The sequence below is a fragment of the Nipponia nippon genome, unplaced genomic scaffold, assembly GCF_047370975.1.
Source record: "Nipponia nippon isolate SJK-2023a ecotype South Korea unplaced genomic scaffold, ASM4737097v1 scaffold_9, whole genome shotgun sequence".
NCBI lineage: Eukaryota > Metazoa > Chordata > Aves > Pelecaniformes > Threskiornithidae > Nipponia > Nipponia nippon.
Window position 1 is genome coordinate 45,008,313 of NW_028262413.1, and position 15,428 is coordinate 45,023,740.

General features: G+C 43.1%; 1 protein-coding gene across 1 annotated transcript in view; it reads left to right on the top strand.

The window, feature by feature from the left end:
* The window catches only part of SYNM (synemin), a 24,035-nt gene continuing 8,607 nt past the window's right edge, over positions 1-15,428 (top strand). Inside the window, exons 1-3 of the mRNA XM_009470232.2 lie at positions 1-892; positions 7,066-7,190; positions 14,884-14,957. Coding sequence (XP_009468507.2) covers positions 107-892; positions 7,066-7,190; positions 14,884-14,957 — 985 coding nt within the window. The 5' untranslated portion in view covers positions 1-106. The remainder of the gene's footprint in view (positions 893-7,065; positions 7,191-14,883; positions 14,958-15,428) is intronic.

The window sequence follows — 15,428 nt, forward strand, 5'->3', positions numbered from 1 at the left end:
GCAGCGCCCCGAGGGCGGCGGCGGGCAGAGCCCCGCGGCGAGCGGGAGCTGCGCAGCGCCGGTAGCCCGGGGGCCACCGCGGCCCCGACCCCGCGTCCCGGGCAAGATGTGGCGGCGCTGGGAAGCGGGATGGGACGAGAAGAGGGAGCTGCAGGAGCTCAACTCCCGGCTGCGGGTCTTCGTGTCCCGCGTGCGGGAGTTGGAGGAGGAGAACCGCTTTCTGGCGCGGGAGCTGGCGGAGCTGCGGGAGCAGGAGCTGATCGGGCTCCGGGTGCCCGAGCAGGAGCTGGCCTGGCTGCGGATGCAGCTGGAGGAGCTGACTCGGGCGAAGCTGGAAGCGGAGCTGGAGCGGGACGGGCTGCGGCGGGAGCTGGAGCAGCTGCAGCTGCTGGGCGCCGAGGTGCTGGCGATGCGGCGGCGGCTGGAGCCCGAGCTGGCCGGGCAGCGGGAGCTGCTGGAGCGGCTGCGGGGCGAGTGCGTGGCCCTGGAGGAGCTGCTGCTGCAGCTGCGGGCCGAGCACGGGCACCTGGCGGAGCGGCAGCGGCGGGAGGCGGTGGAGGTGCGGGAGCTGCGGATGGACCTGGCCGCCTTGCCGCCCCCCTTGGCCGGGCTGAGCCTGGAGGAGCTGGAGGAGACCTACGAGATGCTGCTCAGCCAGAGCTGCCGGGAGACCCTGCTGCGCTACCAGGAGCAGATCCAGGTGCTGCAGGAGCAGGAGGCGCAGCGGAGCCGGGAGAACCTGGAGCTGCTGCGGGAGGAGAGCCGGCAGTGCCGCCAGCACCTGGAGGACCTCCACCGCCAAGGCCAGGAGCTGTGCGGGCTCCGGGAGCGGCTGGAGCAGGAGCTGCTCGCCTTGCAGGACCGCCACGGCGCCGAGGTGGAGGAGTACCAGGTGCGTTGCCCCCGGGCCTCCCCCGGCCTCCCCCGGGCCTCGCTAGCCGTGCCGTGCCGTTCCTCCCGCCCTCCGCTGCTTGCCTCGGTGCTCCTCCCAGTCTCCTTCCACCCTCCACTCCCTTTTTCCCTTCAGTTCTGGCCCATGGTGAGATGTGAGCCCCAATTCCCACTACCGCTCTCATAGGCGAACTCCATCCCTCCTGCTCCCTCTGCTGCGGGCAGTGCCTAGACCCCTCTGAAGGCTCCCTCTGACTGCGTGAGCCGGGGCTTTCTCGCCCCGCTTGGCCTCCCTGCGGTAGGGTTTCCCCAGGCTGGAAGAGGAGGCGGCCCAGCAAGAGTCTGTTGCTGCTGAGCCCTTCTCTGAGCAGGGCAGGGAGTCCCTCTGAGAGCCGCTGCGCCGTCTGGGGAGAGCCGGGTGCGAAGGGTGGGGATCAAAAGGGAGACGGTGACCCCGAGGACATCTTCCTGGTGCCAGGTGCTCCCTTCCCAACCCGCCCTCGGCAAGTACCCAGGAGCGTGGAGCTGGCGCACGGGCTTGCCAGGGCTCCTGCTCGGCTTGGCGTGAGCGGACGGGACATGGGGCAGTCCCTGGGAGCAGGCGAACCCAGGCCCCGTGCGGTGGGACACAAAGCTTCTCCTCTAAGCCTGAAACTTGAGGTTGACCTGTCCTGATCAGAGAAATTATCTGAATTTTCTTCCTGCTTTACACACGCTGCTGTGCACCCTGAGCCTAGAGAGATGCTTGTTGGTCTTAGTTGTTTAAAGGCAGGAAGACTCGTTGCTGTGCTACAGGCAGCGAGCAGAGTGGGAATTTCTTGAAATAAAACTTTAACGAAGTAGGTGACTGGTATCTGCTCGAGGCGGCTGTTTGGTGGTGTTAAACAGAGGGTTATAGCGTCTGAAGCTGAGAATTTGCTTGCTGTCAGAATAACGTTCGGTGTAACGATGTGTAATCACCCTGTGCGTGTGGACAGATCAGCAAATGCCACAACAGCAAAATATCAGTTCATCCAGTTTAGAGTGGAGAACACGTATTAGATCATCCAGACCATCCGTCGATTTCCTGAGGGCAACATTTCTTTTGTTCATCGTTAGACCTTTTATTAACACTCTGCTGGAGCTCGGTGTTTGTCTGAACCCCGCGTGCTAATGATCGCATTGTGCCCATCAGCCGTGGCAGATTATGGAGATGCTGGCAGTTGGGAAAGGACTGGGGCCTGTTGCTGCGTGTCTGGTTTTTGTACGTTGCTAGGTTGTTTGTAAGTTGCATAGTTTGCAGATGCTGTGAACTGAGGCAGGTTAGGTATGTAAGAAGTAATCAGAAAGGCTTTTAACTTTTAGAACAACTTTATTTTCATTTTTGACAGGACAATTCATTCTTCTAATCATGTTTGTAAACATTTCCAAAGCTTTAGAAGAACGTGTTATATGTAAATCCCTCATTAATTACATCTATCCATCAGTCAAAGCCAGGTGAAAATATAAAGAAGAAAAAAAAGCCCCTTTTCCCCCTGCTTTTTAAGGTGTATAAGTTTATATAAATGTACATAAGCCTACTAATATTTAAAGTTACTTCGATTTCCAAAATACGTCCTCCTCGCTGTCTGTATTTATTATTAGGGATTTCTAATGAAAACGTCATTGATCTTCAGTCATCATTGCTCAAACTGAAAACCTTTAAATATGGCGTTATTTTAATAAGAGCATTTTGTACAGCTCACTATCCATGCTACAAGTTTTTCTCTAAAGCCAGTTAGAGTGGGCGTGTTCAGATACCTCTCTCTCCTTTCACCTCAGCAAGGGGGTTTTATACCAGTCTGTCGTCTCTGTATCTGGCTGTATTTTTAAAGAATTTTATTCAGAAGAGCAAGGGGAGACAGAGCAAGCCATTGCCAAAGTCAGATAAGCAAAATCAATGCATGCCCTCGCACTGTCCTGCTTCCGTCCTCAGCGATGGATTATTTTGATACCAAGATAACAAACTTCTCTTTTACTCTCACAAGCGTTTGGCGTGCTTTGGATTTGACAGGAGCAATAGCTTCAAATCTTAGTAACACAAGAAGAAAAAAGTGCTTTGATAGCCAACCTGAAAACACGTGAGCTGTCTGATCTTTGAATGTGTATCTAGATAATATTTCAATTCTGGTGAAAATGGTCTTATAAGGTTTGTAACTTCTGGATGGTTTCATATTTAAAATGTTTGGTTTCTAACGAGAAGGGCCTTTTCCAGCAGCCAGTCTACTGTAGGTGAGAAATAAAATATCTTTTGCTCACATCCAGGAAGAAAAATGATAGAATGTATAGAAGCAGCTGTTTCAGGTTTTGTTCGTGTGAGCAAAGCTTTTTTTTCCTCCCTCATTGTTTCTTTTATTGGTGAAAGTATGTTCAGTGTGGACTTTAAACTACTCTTTAAAGAGCATCTATTCCATGCTTATTTATTGGAAAGTGTCACATAGAAATGATATGTATGCAGAGATTTAAGTCAAGTGATTATTGTTCATTGCGGCTGCAATGGCAATTAGATTTATTCATATTTTCCATATATCATCCAGTCGCCTTATATGTCCATCTTTGCCTCCCGCACTGTCCTTATCCTCGCTAAAGCTTTCAGCAATGTTAAATAGAAATACGTATTTGGAGTTATAATTTAGCTGAACCGGGCAAGCTGTAAATCATACGCTCTTTGGAAAATTTTCACTGGTCCTGGGTGCTAAAGGGATGAACTCAGTAGGTCTCTTACTTCCATAGTTTTAGCTGTGTGCTGTAACAATACTTAGGCAAAAAATCCCAGTGATTTGAGAAAGCCCTGTATTTTTTGGATGTAAAAATGGCCGTGGCTCATCCTGCTGCTTTGAAGAGAGGCAGATATTTTTCACTAATGCGGTGGGTTTAGGATCGGTTCCTGCGTCGGTGTTGTGAGCTCCAGAGAAGAAGAAAACATCTTGTCAAATGAACATACAGGATCAATATGTCATGTGCATTTTTTTGTGTACCACTTTCTGGCCAGCTAAGCGCAAAGTGTCAGTTCCTCCCCTGCTGAGCCACTGAATGAGCTATGGGATTGGTAAATAGTACCAGATGGAAAGGGCTGGAGCCTGGAAACCTCTCTTTATTCCCTGAATAGGTGCAGCTTGGACAATCCAAATAAATTCTTTTCCCCCTACTGCCCTTCTAAAATTTCCCACTGCTGCCTGGAAAGGAACATCTGAAGGGTGAGAAAATCGCTTCTGTTCAGTTACTCAGTTCTAGCAGGACATCACTGGGATTTGGGGGGGCATGGGTTTGATGTGGTTGAGAAACAAAGCTTTCCAAGAAAGTCCTGTGCGAAGGAAACACAGCTGCAACAATACAGGTTACCTTTTGCAAAACAGAAGTTCGTCAGCTTGCGATCTCCTGAACTTTGCGAAAGTGGTTTATGTACTTTTTTGGCATGCTTGGAAACAGGTCTTCGGACCCGTTGTCCTCTGCATTATGTTTAAGCATCAGCGACGGGAGGGCTAGGTGAGTGGCTGTCTGCCATCCAGTCTACACAATGTCTGCTGCTCTTGGAATGAATTCCTTTGGAACCATTACACAGCTGGCTGAGTTATGTAGCCCCTTATGGTAATCATTAACGTAAACTTATGGATCCTGAGTGCTCTCCAAATCCAGTGGGTAGAATCTAGGTGGCTTTTCAAACGCAGACTACAGAACTTGGGGGTGAGGGACTGAAGTTCCTATGTCTTCAGACAGGTGTGAATATCCCCAGCCTCTCAGAGCTCTGCACACTGTAGTCCAGTGTACAGGTTCCCTGTACGGAGTCTACTGGGACTGGAGCAAGACCTGTGCGTTATGAAGCTCTTTTTAACATATGCATGCACATGTATAGGTTAGTCTCTATGTTTAATCAGGAAGGCAACGAACACCTGAATCGCTTCATGTTTTGTATCAGAGCTCTTACCACCTTTAGGAGTTGGTCCCCTCGAGATCCAGTCTTTCTTGCCTTTTGCTCCTTTTGCTGACTCCTCTGGTTCTGTCAACACCCTGTCCATTCTTGCTTGATAGCCTCTTCCTTTTAAAAGCAGGCAGGGCCTGGCACTTTCCTTCCCTTCTCGTCTTGGGATTTTCCATTGTGTCAGTTCTTGAACAGGACTGTTGCCTCAGAGCCGCTAAAGGTCAGTGGTTCTGCTTGCCGCTGAGCGTGACCATACAGGATGTTACCTCCGCTGCCGTCTGGGTGAGGCTGTTGGATGGTTGAGAGTGCTTTTTCAGATACGCAGATATGACTTGTCTTCTGCCATAAAAAGGGTGTTTTAAGGTACACTGAAGTCTGTAGGCAAGGTTTGTCATGTCAAAGAAAACATCAGTGTAATCATTTAACAACAGCTGCAAACAAAGAAATAGACGAACATATGTTATATAGAGAGATGTACCCACACGTATATGAAGATACAGGCAGCTTCCTTCATAAAGCTTGCTTTTTAATTTTACTTAAAAAAACCCAAAACACCCAAAAAACTATTAATATTTGAAATGCCAGCACTTTATATTCTTAGTTCTTAAACCTTACTTCTGCCTAGCATATCAGGCTGGCAGTAACTGACCTGGGGAGTCCCCTGCTGTATCTTAATTTTTATGCTATTGCTCATACTGTGATACTTGAACCCTTGCTGTATAGAAATGATGTATTTTGAAATTTTTAAAACTAGACTGTCAGTGTCTTGATTTTCCAGTTTGTATTGCAAAGCATTTGTTAGGATGCAATCTAAAATAGGCGGTCATGAACTCCTGTTCAGTGTTGTACGCGTGTATGAGATATTGCTCTGTAAATGACAGTTCAGGGTTCTTGCATAGTGCAGAGTGATGTGAACAAAATAGAATTGGGCCTTTGCTGAGATTTAATTTCTGTCTTGCCAGCCCCCAGTACAAAGTGTAATCTATAGCATTTCGGTTAGCATCAATCTGCTGGCTGAGGAGGATTGATCTGGGTTAGCAGATTCTATCCACAGTGAGGAAACCATTAAGAACCGTACTGAACAGCTAATACTGATACTTTTAGTTCTGAGTCTGTACTGAACAAGCTCCTCTCAGTTATCAGGGGAGGGCTTGTTTTCTGGAACATGGCAATTTGCCCCTCACGTGAGAGGTAACACCAGTGATTAAAGCACTTGCTTTCTGTGATGTTCTTTTCAAGAGCATGACAGTCAGTTATCTTCGTCTAAATCACATCTTAATGTTCTGTTGCACAAGTCTTCATTGCTTTTTCTGTTGTGTGTGGTTATTCAGTAGTTAATCTTCCATTTAGTATTTCGGAGTATGTTCAAATTCAGATCGTTTTGGACTTTGGTATTTTTCTGCTCATCAGTCCCTTTCTCCATTTCTAAAACTTGTTAAATAAAGGTGGGCAAGCTTTACCTACTATCTCATCAGTGCTCCTGCTCTCAAGTCATTTGTGGGTGTCATATAAACTACACTCCTCCTATACACCCCCCCCCCCCGCCCCCCGAAGGTACAAAGTTATATTTAGCTATCAAGATGAAAATGAGCAATCCCTTGTATGTCTTCTGAGTAGCAGTTAGGACAAAGTTGGGTGGACTACGAAGCAGGTGTCCAAATACTGTAGAAAACTTGGCTCGAAGGAACCGCTGGAGGTTCATCCTTCACCTTCTAGGCACTATGAGTATCTCCAGATGTTAGAATCCAAAAACTGATTTGGACGCACATGTCTACGGAACTGAAAATACTGATAAAGAGAAATAGGCCAGGTTCTCGTGGCAAAGCAATCGCCGAAATTCCTGATCTTAAGTGTGATTTAAGCATGTACATCTATGCTCTTAAAATGACAAAATGAGTCACATTTAAGTCACATTTATAAAGGAGTGTATTTTCCTTGCTATGTGTACTTTAACTTTTGCATAGGGCACCTGAATGAGTTTTACTGAAATATTTAACTAGCTTAGTAAGGCATAAAATGAAATCTTAGCATAAAACTCTGCTTCAGTAACAATGTATTTCAGATTGTATATGGTGAGGTCATAGAGCTGATTTGTTCTGGTTTTTGAAGTGATGGAACATATTGGTTTATTGTTCTCTCAGATTTTTTTTTTTAATTAAAAGTTTTACGTTATTAGGCATTCAAATGTATAGATTTTTATATTAGTTCAAAACTAAAAAATCAATATTTCTGTTTAGAGGATAATCGACGCCCTAGAAGAAGAAAAGCAGTTCCTGACCATGTCAATCACAGATTACCTGAAGGACTACCAAGAACTACTGCAGGTGAAAGCAGGCCTCATCCTTGAAATTGAAACCTACAGGTAAGAATTGTGGTCACACTCAGTTGCCTAATCGGAGGATAATTTAAATCCCTCTTTATAGATACGGGAGCCCCGTTCATCTTCTTCCCAGCATTTAAAATACAGACAGCTACTTTTAGAGTCTCAGATCAAGACTCCTTGTATGTATTGCAGTTTTGTTAGAATAGAGTGAACGGATCCCTGATAGCAGTTTTTAGCTCCCTGTTGGCTTGTTCTGACATGGGTCACCATGCCATTCTGTGCTTGACTGTGCTGCCTGTGAAAGGAAGATAACACCCCTTCAGAAGGCTGCTAATACATGTGGAGCTGCCTTAGATCTCCGGGAAAACTGTAAGAATAGTAAAATACCGTTATTCATTAGTAACACTGATAAGCATTACCAGTGGGCAGAGGTGACTGGAATTTGATCACTTGACCAAAACTATCTCTGGTAGTAATTCATTCTGTTCCTCTGTCCCCAGAACAACATGTTAGAGAAGCCAATATAATCCATAGGAATCCTATTAACTTTGTACAAATGGAGCGATATGTAAGAAACCTTCTTGGTCCTGGCCAAGTTGATATCAAATTGATGTGGATTTCTGACGCAATATTTGATTACAAGCTGAGGAGCCAGTATCCCTAAACTGCAATCAGTTAAACATGAGGTACTACAGCTGCTGTCTGCCAACTTATATGGCACATTTCATTGTTTAAATGTGTTGGTTAGTGTCCACCTGCAGCATCGATATAAAACTAGTGAGTTCCCCATTCTTGTTTCAGTAGTTGGGATAGTGTGAAGATAACAGAAAAGTCTGTCTGAGTAAATCCTGGCTTTCTCCATCCTTGGTTTGTGATGGAAACATGTTTGGATCAAGTGTGAGCAAACAACATTTCTGCTAATGAATCTTCAGTACTGTGTATCTCTCTAGCCACTTAGCTCTGGGGTTGAAAAGCCAGAGTAATTCTCCTGTCCAGAGAATCATGATGTATCAGTTGGCACATGGCATAAAAGTGATTTAAAAGGGAAAATAAAGAACAAAGCAAAACCTATGAACTGAAGGAAGATACTACTTTATTATAAAGATCATGTTTTTTTTTTTCTACAACTAGCACAATATTTTCAATACATTTCATTAGATATTGATCTTCAAATACAGAGAAGTACAATTCTTATTGAGCAAACTAATAATCTGCAAAATTTTAAATGTCAGCCTGCTTTCGTATTCTTTTTAAGGAGTATGCCTCAGTCATTAGCTCATCTATATTGTGTGCGTTATTCATATTCAACCTGCAAAACAGACACTGGTATTACCAGTTATATATGATATATGCTTCTGTGTCCTAAAGCGTTAATGCTGTGTCCTAAGTGTGTAACATCGCTATGAACCAATAAGCATCTAAGCCTGGATAAAGACGGCACCAGCTGAATTACAGGTGAAATGTGTCTACTAAAGCAATCCACTGGTGAATATGAAATTTAATTGTAGTTGCATAACTGAAAATATGAGAAGCTTGAAAGAGTAACTTCTAAGTAGCTTGATAACAGACGAGTGAGCAAAGGATGTTTGTAGTCCATCAAAGAGCGAAAATGGTCTGTTCAAGATGCCTTGAGTATTGTGTGCTATGAGGTACAGACCAAGGCTGGCATCTGGACAAGGTGAAATCATGAGCTGTATGTGGGACAAGTAATTTGCAGTCAACTGGCGAGCAACAGCACCTGGATGTTTGTTGGTGGAGTGGGATCCCTGTGATCCTTGGAAAGCCAGTACTGTCTGGAGCATTACTAGAAGAGAAACTGTGGAAATGGTAGCCAATTGTGATCCTTATCTGTGTGCATTAATTCTGTTAACTTTGCTAAAACATATGATTCTTCTAAATTTAATCTTAGCTCTGATGTTGACTTTTACTGTTGTCACTTAAACTTTCTCCCTCTGTTTATTCATCTGCAAAATGGGATTAGCACTTTCACAATAACAGAACTATCAGAATTGTTTTGATGATTAGTATTTATCCAGAAGTAGTAACGATAATGCCCAGATATTTAGTTGTTTGGACACGCTCTTAGTTAATAAGTGAACCGTCAGTGCTTCAGCTCTGTAAAACCTCATGAGCCCATTAAATTCCGGAGCTCCTCCACAGGTCGTATCACTGATTATCTGAGTATTACTGGTTTGTCTAACGATTCCCTGCCCTCCTTAACGAAAGGAGAACAATTCAGAATCACCTGCAGCATGTGTGTGTTGTCCAGTTAAGAAGCCTCCTTAACCTGTAGTGTTTCTTGTAGTAACTTGCATTGCTGATTGCTTTGGCAAGGCAAACTTCAGTGGACAAATGAGCATCTACCTACTGAAAAAGATCTACAGATGAAAACAGAGAAATGGGCCTTGCTACAGATCAGAAAACAGGCTATCTAATGCTGCTGAAAAGTAATTGTTTTGATTTGTGTTTTTACGTTTATGCAGTTTTACCTATTCCTCTTTTCTTCTTATTCTCCCTTCACTTAAGAAAATAATGCCTTCCCTCCTGTATGCCTTTATCAACACTGCTGTGGGAGGGAATCCGTATGGATCCACTTAGTAACCTGTTTAGTAGCAGAATTCTGGACTGCTCATTTCAAATCCTGTTCCTCTCCCAGGTCTTTTCATCTGTGGTAATCAGGGCATCTGAAGCCAGCTTCAGTTTGTTTTCACAAAGGATGCTGGCATATACCCTTGCTTATGCATACTGGAAAGGAAAGGCACCTATTCATACTTCGTTCAACATCCTGAACTTTCCATTGACAGGTTTCCATGAGGGCCTTGCCCCCTCCTCTCCCGGCATTATAGGTTAAGGGTGTGGTATGTGGTCTACTTCTTGGAGCTTTCTTTGTACCTCCCACCCTGTATTTTCTCTTTGTTTTACAAAACTCCTACAGTTTTAGTTTTAAAGCCAGTTGTTTCCGTTAGTCAACATTGCTCCTGGACTGGGAAGAAGAACACTCTTGCAAGGAACACCCTTCCCCAAGGACGAAGTGTACTTCCTCTCTGATTCTGCTCACCCTTCCTGCTCTGGGATCTGAGGCTCGCTCAGGAAGTGAAATGCAGGTCTTAGGTGGCTTTACGAAGTTATACCTCATGGGAATCTTCGTTCCCAATCCTTTTTCACCTATGTTGAAGTAAACATCAAGTGTCTTGCAGTTTTGGTCTGTGTTCTTGGAACCCTGCAAAACCACAACTACTTAGACTATGCTTAGGTTTTATTTCCAGAGAGAAGTGGTGAATTATTCACTGTGTAAGACTCTTCATTTTAAAAGGAGAGAGAAAATCTGCCTAGGATCAGAATTACTATCAAGCCTTTCTCCTCGGCTATCAGAAGCTTCTCTTTAAATAGCAGAGGCTGCCCATAGCCTCTGCCGTAGGTTAAGTAGTTTTTCTGCCCTCTCTAAAATATGTTGTTGTTGAAGGGTAAAAGATTTTACTTTGAAATCCTAGTGTTATGCAAATGTTCTGTTCTAGGTTACCACCCTGCATTCTGAAGCAGTGGAGGCCACAAAGCGCTTTTTTTTTTTTCTTGTTTTTTTTCCCCTCCCTTTCTTTTTTTGTCATGGTCATTGTCAGGATCTCTTAATACACTTGTCAAGCATACTTTCCAATCCTCCTTCAGTTGGTTTCCTCCATCAACACTTCTTCCGACCCTCCCCTCCCCACACCTTCTTCTCAAGAAATCATCATGAGCATTAAGGCCTCCTCAGCTACTCACCACAGCTTTTTCAGTCCTTTTCATTATTTCCTGTTTACAACTTGTACTATCCAGTATGTCCTATTCCTGTATTTGTTTTATTTTGAGAACTTTCCAAGTTTTCTATACCCAGGGAATTTAACATGCAGTCAGCTACCCGCTGTTATTCACACAGTCCCTGTCCTCCCATCCCGTGATGGAAAAAAGATGTGGAGTGGCGTTTACCCCTAAAAATGCTTCCTCCATTCCACTTCCTGGAGAGGGTTTTTTTTATAACTCCTTCCCAAATACCCAGGATAGAGAGGATGAATTTTTACAGCCTGCTGGCTAAATGCCCCTGTCTGAGATTTTGGGTTTCTGTAGTTGAAACAAAGTCATTGCTGTTTTGAATGCCCATGATAACATTTGCACTGCATCCTTCTGGTTTTGGCAACTTCTCTCTCCCCACCCCAACCGGTTTATCTCATCCACCTGCTTTCATGGAGTAGTTATTTCTGTTGTCATGCAGCACACTGCGGGGCTTCAGGCTGACTAGCATGTTGCTGCTAACTTTAGATAAATGACATTAATAATGAGATGAGTTAAAGGTGCAGTTGGAATATATTTTCTGGCACCACTTAAACTAAGCATTAACACAACGTGTGTGTATGCCATTTGGGATCTGATTTCCAGGAAGTCGCTGACACGGTTATTTTTTAGAAGAGTGCTGCTCGGAGGAATGTTTTTTGTTATTACTGTCAATACTTAAAGAGTTCATACAGCTGAGATTAACACCCTATTCTTCAGGCAGTTTAAGTTTAAAAGCAGTCCTCACCATGAAGGGGTTATAGTTTAAATGATTAATATTAGGAAAGGATGCAAAGGAACAGAGAAGCAAAATGACTTGCATAAACTGAAGCCATGGTCAAACTGAGGAACATAATCTGAGTTTGCTGGCTTCCACGCCAGTGCTCAGTACTTTACGCTACAGTTTCTCCTGCTAGTTTATTAAGCCAAAGTCAGTTTAACATTTTCTTGTTTATCTGATAAGCTTGAACACATACGTATTATGAACTGTGTAGAGTAAAACACTGATTCACTGTCCAGTTTTATAGAGGTCTCATGAAGCTTTGCCTTTCACTTTCAAATACAACGTATTGTCAGTAGTAATATTTCAGATCCAGCTTTTCTGTGTGCTGTTGCCCTTTGCCATATACAGTTACTGCTTGGAACTTATTTTTAGTGACTTCATAGGTTGCTGCAGCAACTGAACAACTGTTGTTTTAACAGCAGCCAGAAATCCTTAGTCAAACTACCCACATTCCTAGTTTCCTTCGTCATGGTTAACGCTTTCATTGCCAGTTCCTTGTTATGCTTCTGCAACGTCACCACCAGTTTCTCTAGCGCATGTGTATTGGAGCAATTTGTTTGGCACTCGCTAGCTTCATTAGATCAGATGTTTGGTCTTGGGAACATTCTCTATATGTGCTGAAGTAATTTAATTCCTATAAAGCCTCTCTTAACATGGAGGAAGATAAATTGCTTTTACTTTGGTTTTTTGACTAACAAAATAGAAGTAAAGGTGTCCATCTGAGCCTGTTTTAAGGGGAAAAGTGACCTGTAAATGTGTTAAGTAATTCTAACCTGGCTTTTCTTCTGAATCTAGGCAAATCCATGATTGCAAAGAAAACCTTACTAATAATACTTTGCTGATGTAGCATTGTCCTATTGAAGAGGCAGTCAGAAACCAAAAGAAGCATAAAATGTCCAAAAGGATGAGGGATGAGTTATATGAAGTGTGAAATCTACAGGTGACATTTAAAATGCCTGCTGTGTTAATTTTGACAGACATGCCCAGGAAATGTGTTTATACCACAATCCCAAATTGCTTTCAACTCCCCCCCCCAGGGAGTCAGAAGCCTTGGCTATCGTAATCCTCCAGCCTTACTCTTGACAACTTTCATGTTGCAGCTCTATGTTATCAGTGCAAAACATCTGGCATTTCCAAAACTGGAAATGATGAAACTGGTATCTCACAAGTAGACGTGAATATAAAAACACTAAAGTTACTGTACTGATTATAACATTCCGTTGCATATTGAAAGAACTTGCCATAGACGTTCTAGGCTGTTGCACCAGAATGCTGCAGTTGAGCACTTTTTTGGGGACAATGTAACTTGTGGCCCTGCAAAAGTAGAAAAGGGACAAACTGCTTTTTTTTTTCCGTTGTGGTTTTTTTTGTTTTTTTTAGTTGTTTGGTTTTTTTTTTTTAAAATGGCTGGGCATATTTTATGTCAGACAGTACAAACATGTAGCCAGCAGGAGGGAAGGAAAGCATACAAAGATTTCCAGATAATTTGTGAGGAATTCCGAGACTCAGTCTTACTGGATAACCATCTCTAAAGCTTCTAGGACTGAATAAGATCACTCTAATATCTACTTTTTGTATTTAGTATATGGAAGAAGCCAACAATTGTGTTTTATTTTTTTAGAGCAGTTGAGTAATTCTAGGGAATGCACTTAGTCTCCCCCCCCCCCCCCCCCCCCCCCCCGCTGAGAGGACAAAAGTATGCTGTGTGCCTATTTGAATATTCTTTACGCAGAGCAATTACTCCTGAAAATGTTTTGCCCCTCAGTAGTGCTAATCTCTGTGGGAAATGTACCTCTGGAGTATTTTCCAGCACTGTAGAAAGGAGAAAATGTAGGGTAGTAACCTTATGCAGGAATAGAACAAGCCCATGGCTGCTGTCAGATGGGTCTTGAGGGAGTGGGGTCCTTGTACGCGCATGCTGCATAGGGAACAAAGTTTGGCGTAAAGGAAGGATAGCCAGTGTTCTCACGCAATCAGCTGGGTATAATGTCTCCAAGAACAGCTAATGTGTGTCACCAGCATAGAACGAGCAACTCGAGAGTCTCCATTCTGTGCGTCAGCACACCAAGAATAGGTAGTAGACAAAATTATGAAGCAGATTATCAATGGTTGTTGCCTACTTCTGCTATTTGCTTGTAGTGATATAATTTCCATAATGTGAAGGTAAGCAAATTGGTGCCCTGTCCATTTCTGATCAATTGCTGCTGAGCTAACATGAGGTCTTAGTTGGTCAGCAAGAGGAAGCCTTGGCCACAATAGTCCTGTGGAAGTGCTGGGTTCCTGGAACTACAGAAGCTATTAGTCACTGCAAAAAAGAATGAATGGATGGCTGAGGAACAGAGGGGACAAACAGAGATGTCATTAAAAGAAACCAAGCAGTTTCTGTCACAAAGAATTTTCCTAGTCCTTTGTTGTAAAATATGTTGTGTTGATTTCCGATTGAATAGGAACTAAGAATAGTTCCTTTAATACTGTAAGTTGTTTCCTCCAGCACTAGCCAGTGTTTAACAGTAGAAGTAACACTTTCCTTCAATTTTCATTTGAAAAGGAAAGAACTTAGAAATCCTAGCTGTAACCGTTCCCTCATATATCACACTGCAACAACACCTTTCGTACTACATTACCAGCAGGCAAGCTGCTGACTAGTTGCTTGCAAACTTTTTTTTTTTTCATTTTTGCCTTTTCTTTGTAAAACATCTCCATGTATTTCTCTGAGAAAGCTTTACTGAATATCTGTTAAGTTTTGTGTGGCCTTGTTTTCTCCTAACTCTGTTATAAGATCAGAATTCTGGAAAAATTTGATAGCTTGTATGATTCCATAGTGGAAATCAGGGGATCTTGTCCATGTCAGGAAGCACTACATTGGCTAATGTGGAAGATTTGATCTAAAACTGTACTGTGTCTGCTGCTGTCACCTACTGTAAGACGACTGCATTGTTCTCATGAACTGGACTCTGCAAACTAAGAGTCTGGAAGATGCTAAGGATTTCTCATTCCCAGTAATAAAAATATGGGATGTGAAAAACACTCAGGATCTGACCCAACTGCAGGATAATTGTTTCCGTTTCTAAGACTTATAAATGTTAAATATTATGATTATTCTTCCCAATATTTTAATGGAATTCCTTTTTATGTGTTTTGCAGAGCTTTGTTAGAAGGGGAGAGCAACCAGTGGATTATTACATGGAGAGATCAGCATAGAGGGAAATTGCCTCAAGGTAAAAAATGAATATTAAAAAATGAATGTTGAATGAAATGAAATATAACTGGAAACTACTGTGTTATAGTATTCCTGAAGAATACTTTTTACGAGTGTATTGCAAAGTGAATATTGAATTGGTTTTGAGTGTTAATATTTTAAATCAACACAGTGCTATTCTAGATGAGATAATTTATAAAATCATGACTCAAGTGGAGAAGGTAAGTAGGGAATGACGTTTCATAGCTCTAATAGTGCAAGAACTTTTGGATGCCCATAGGTCTTAAGAGAGTTTTGAAGTATAAAGCAAGAGGTATTTAACAAAACATGTAGTTAAAACCATGGAATTCTTCATCATGAGGCATTGTGAGTGTTAAAAAGTTTATGTGGGTTTAAAGAGAAATTTTAGCGGAGTAATGAAAGAAAAATCAAAGACTTATAAAGATACCATTTCTATCTTAGGAGCTGCAAATCTCTGGAGGCTGTGAGA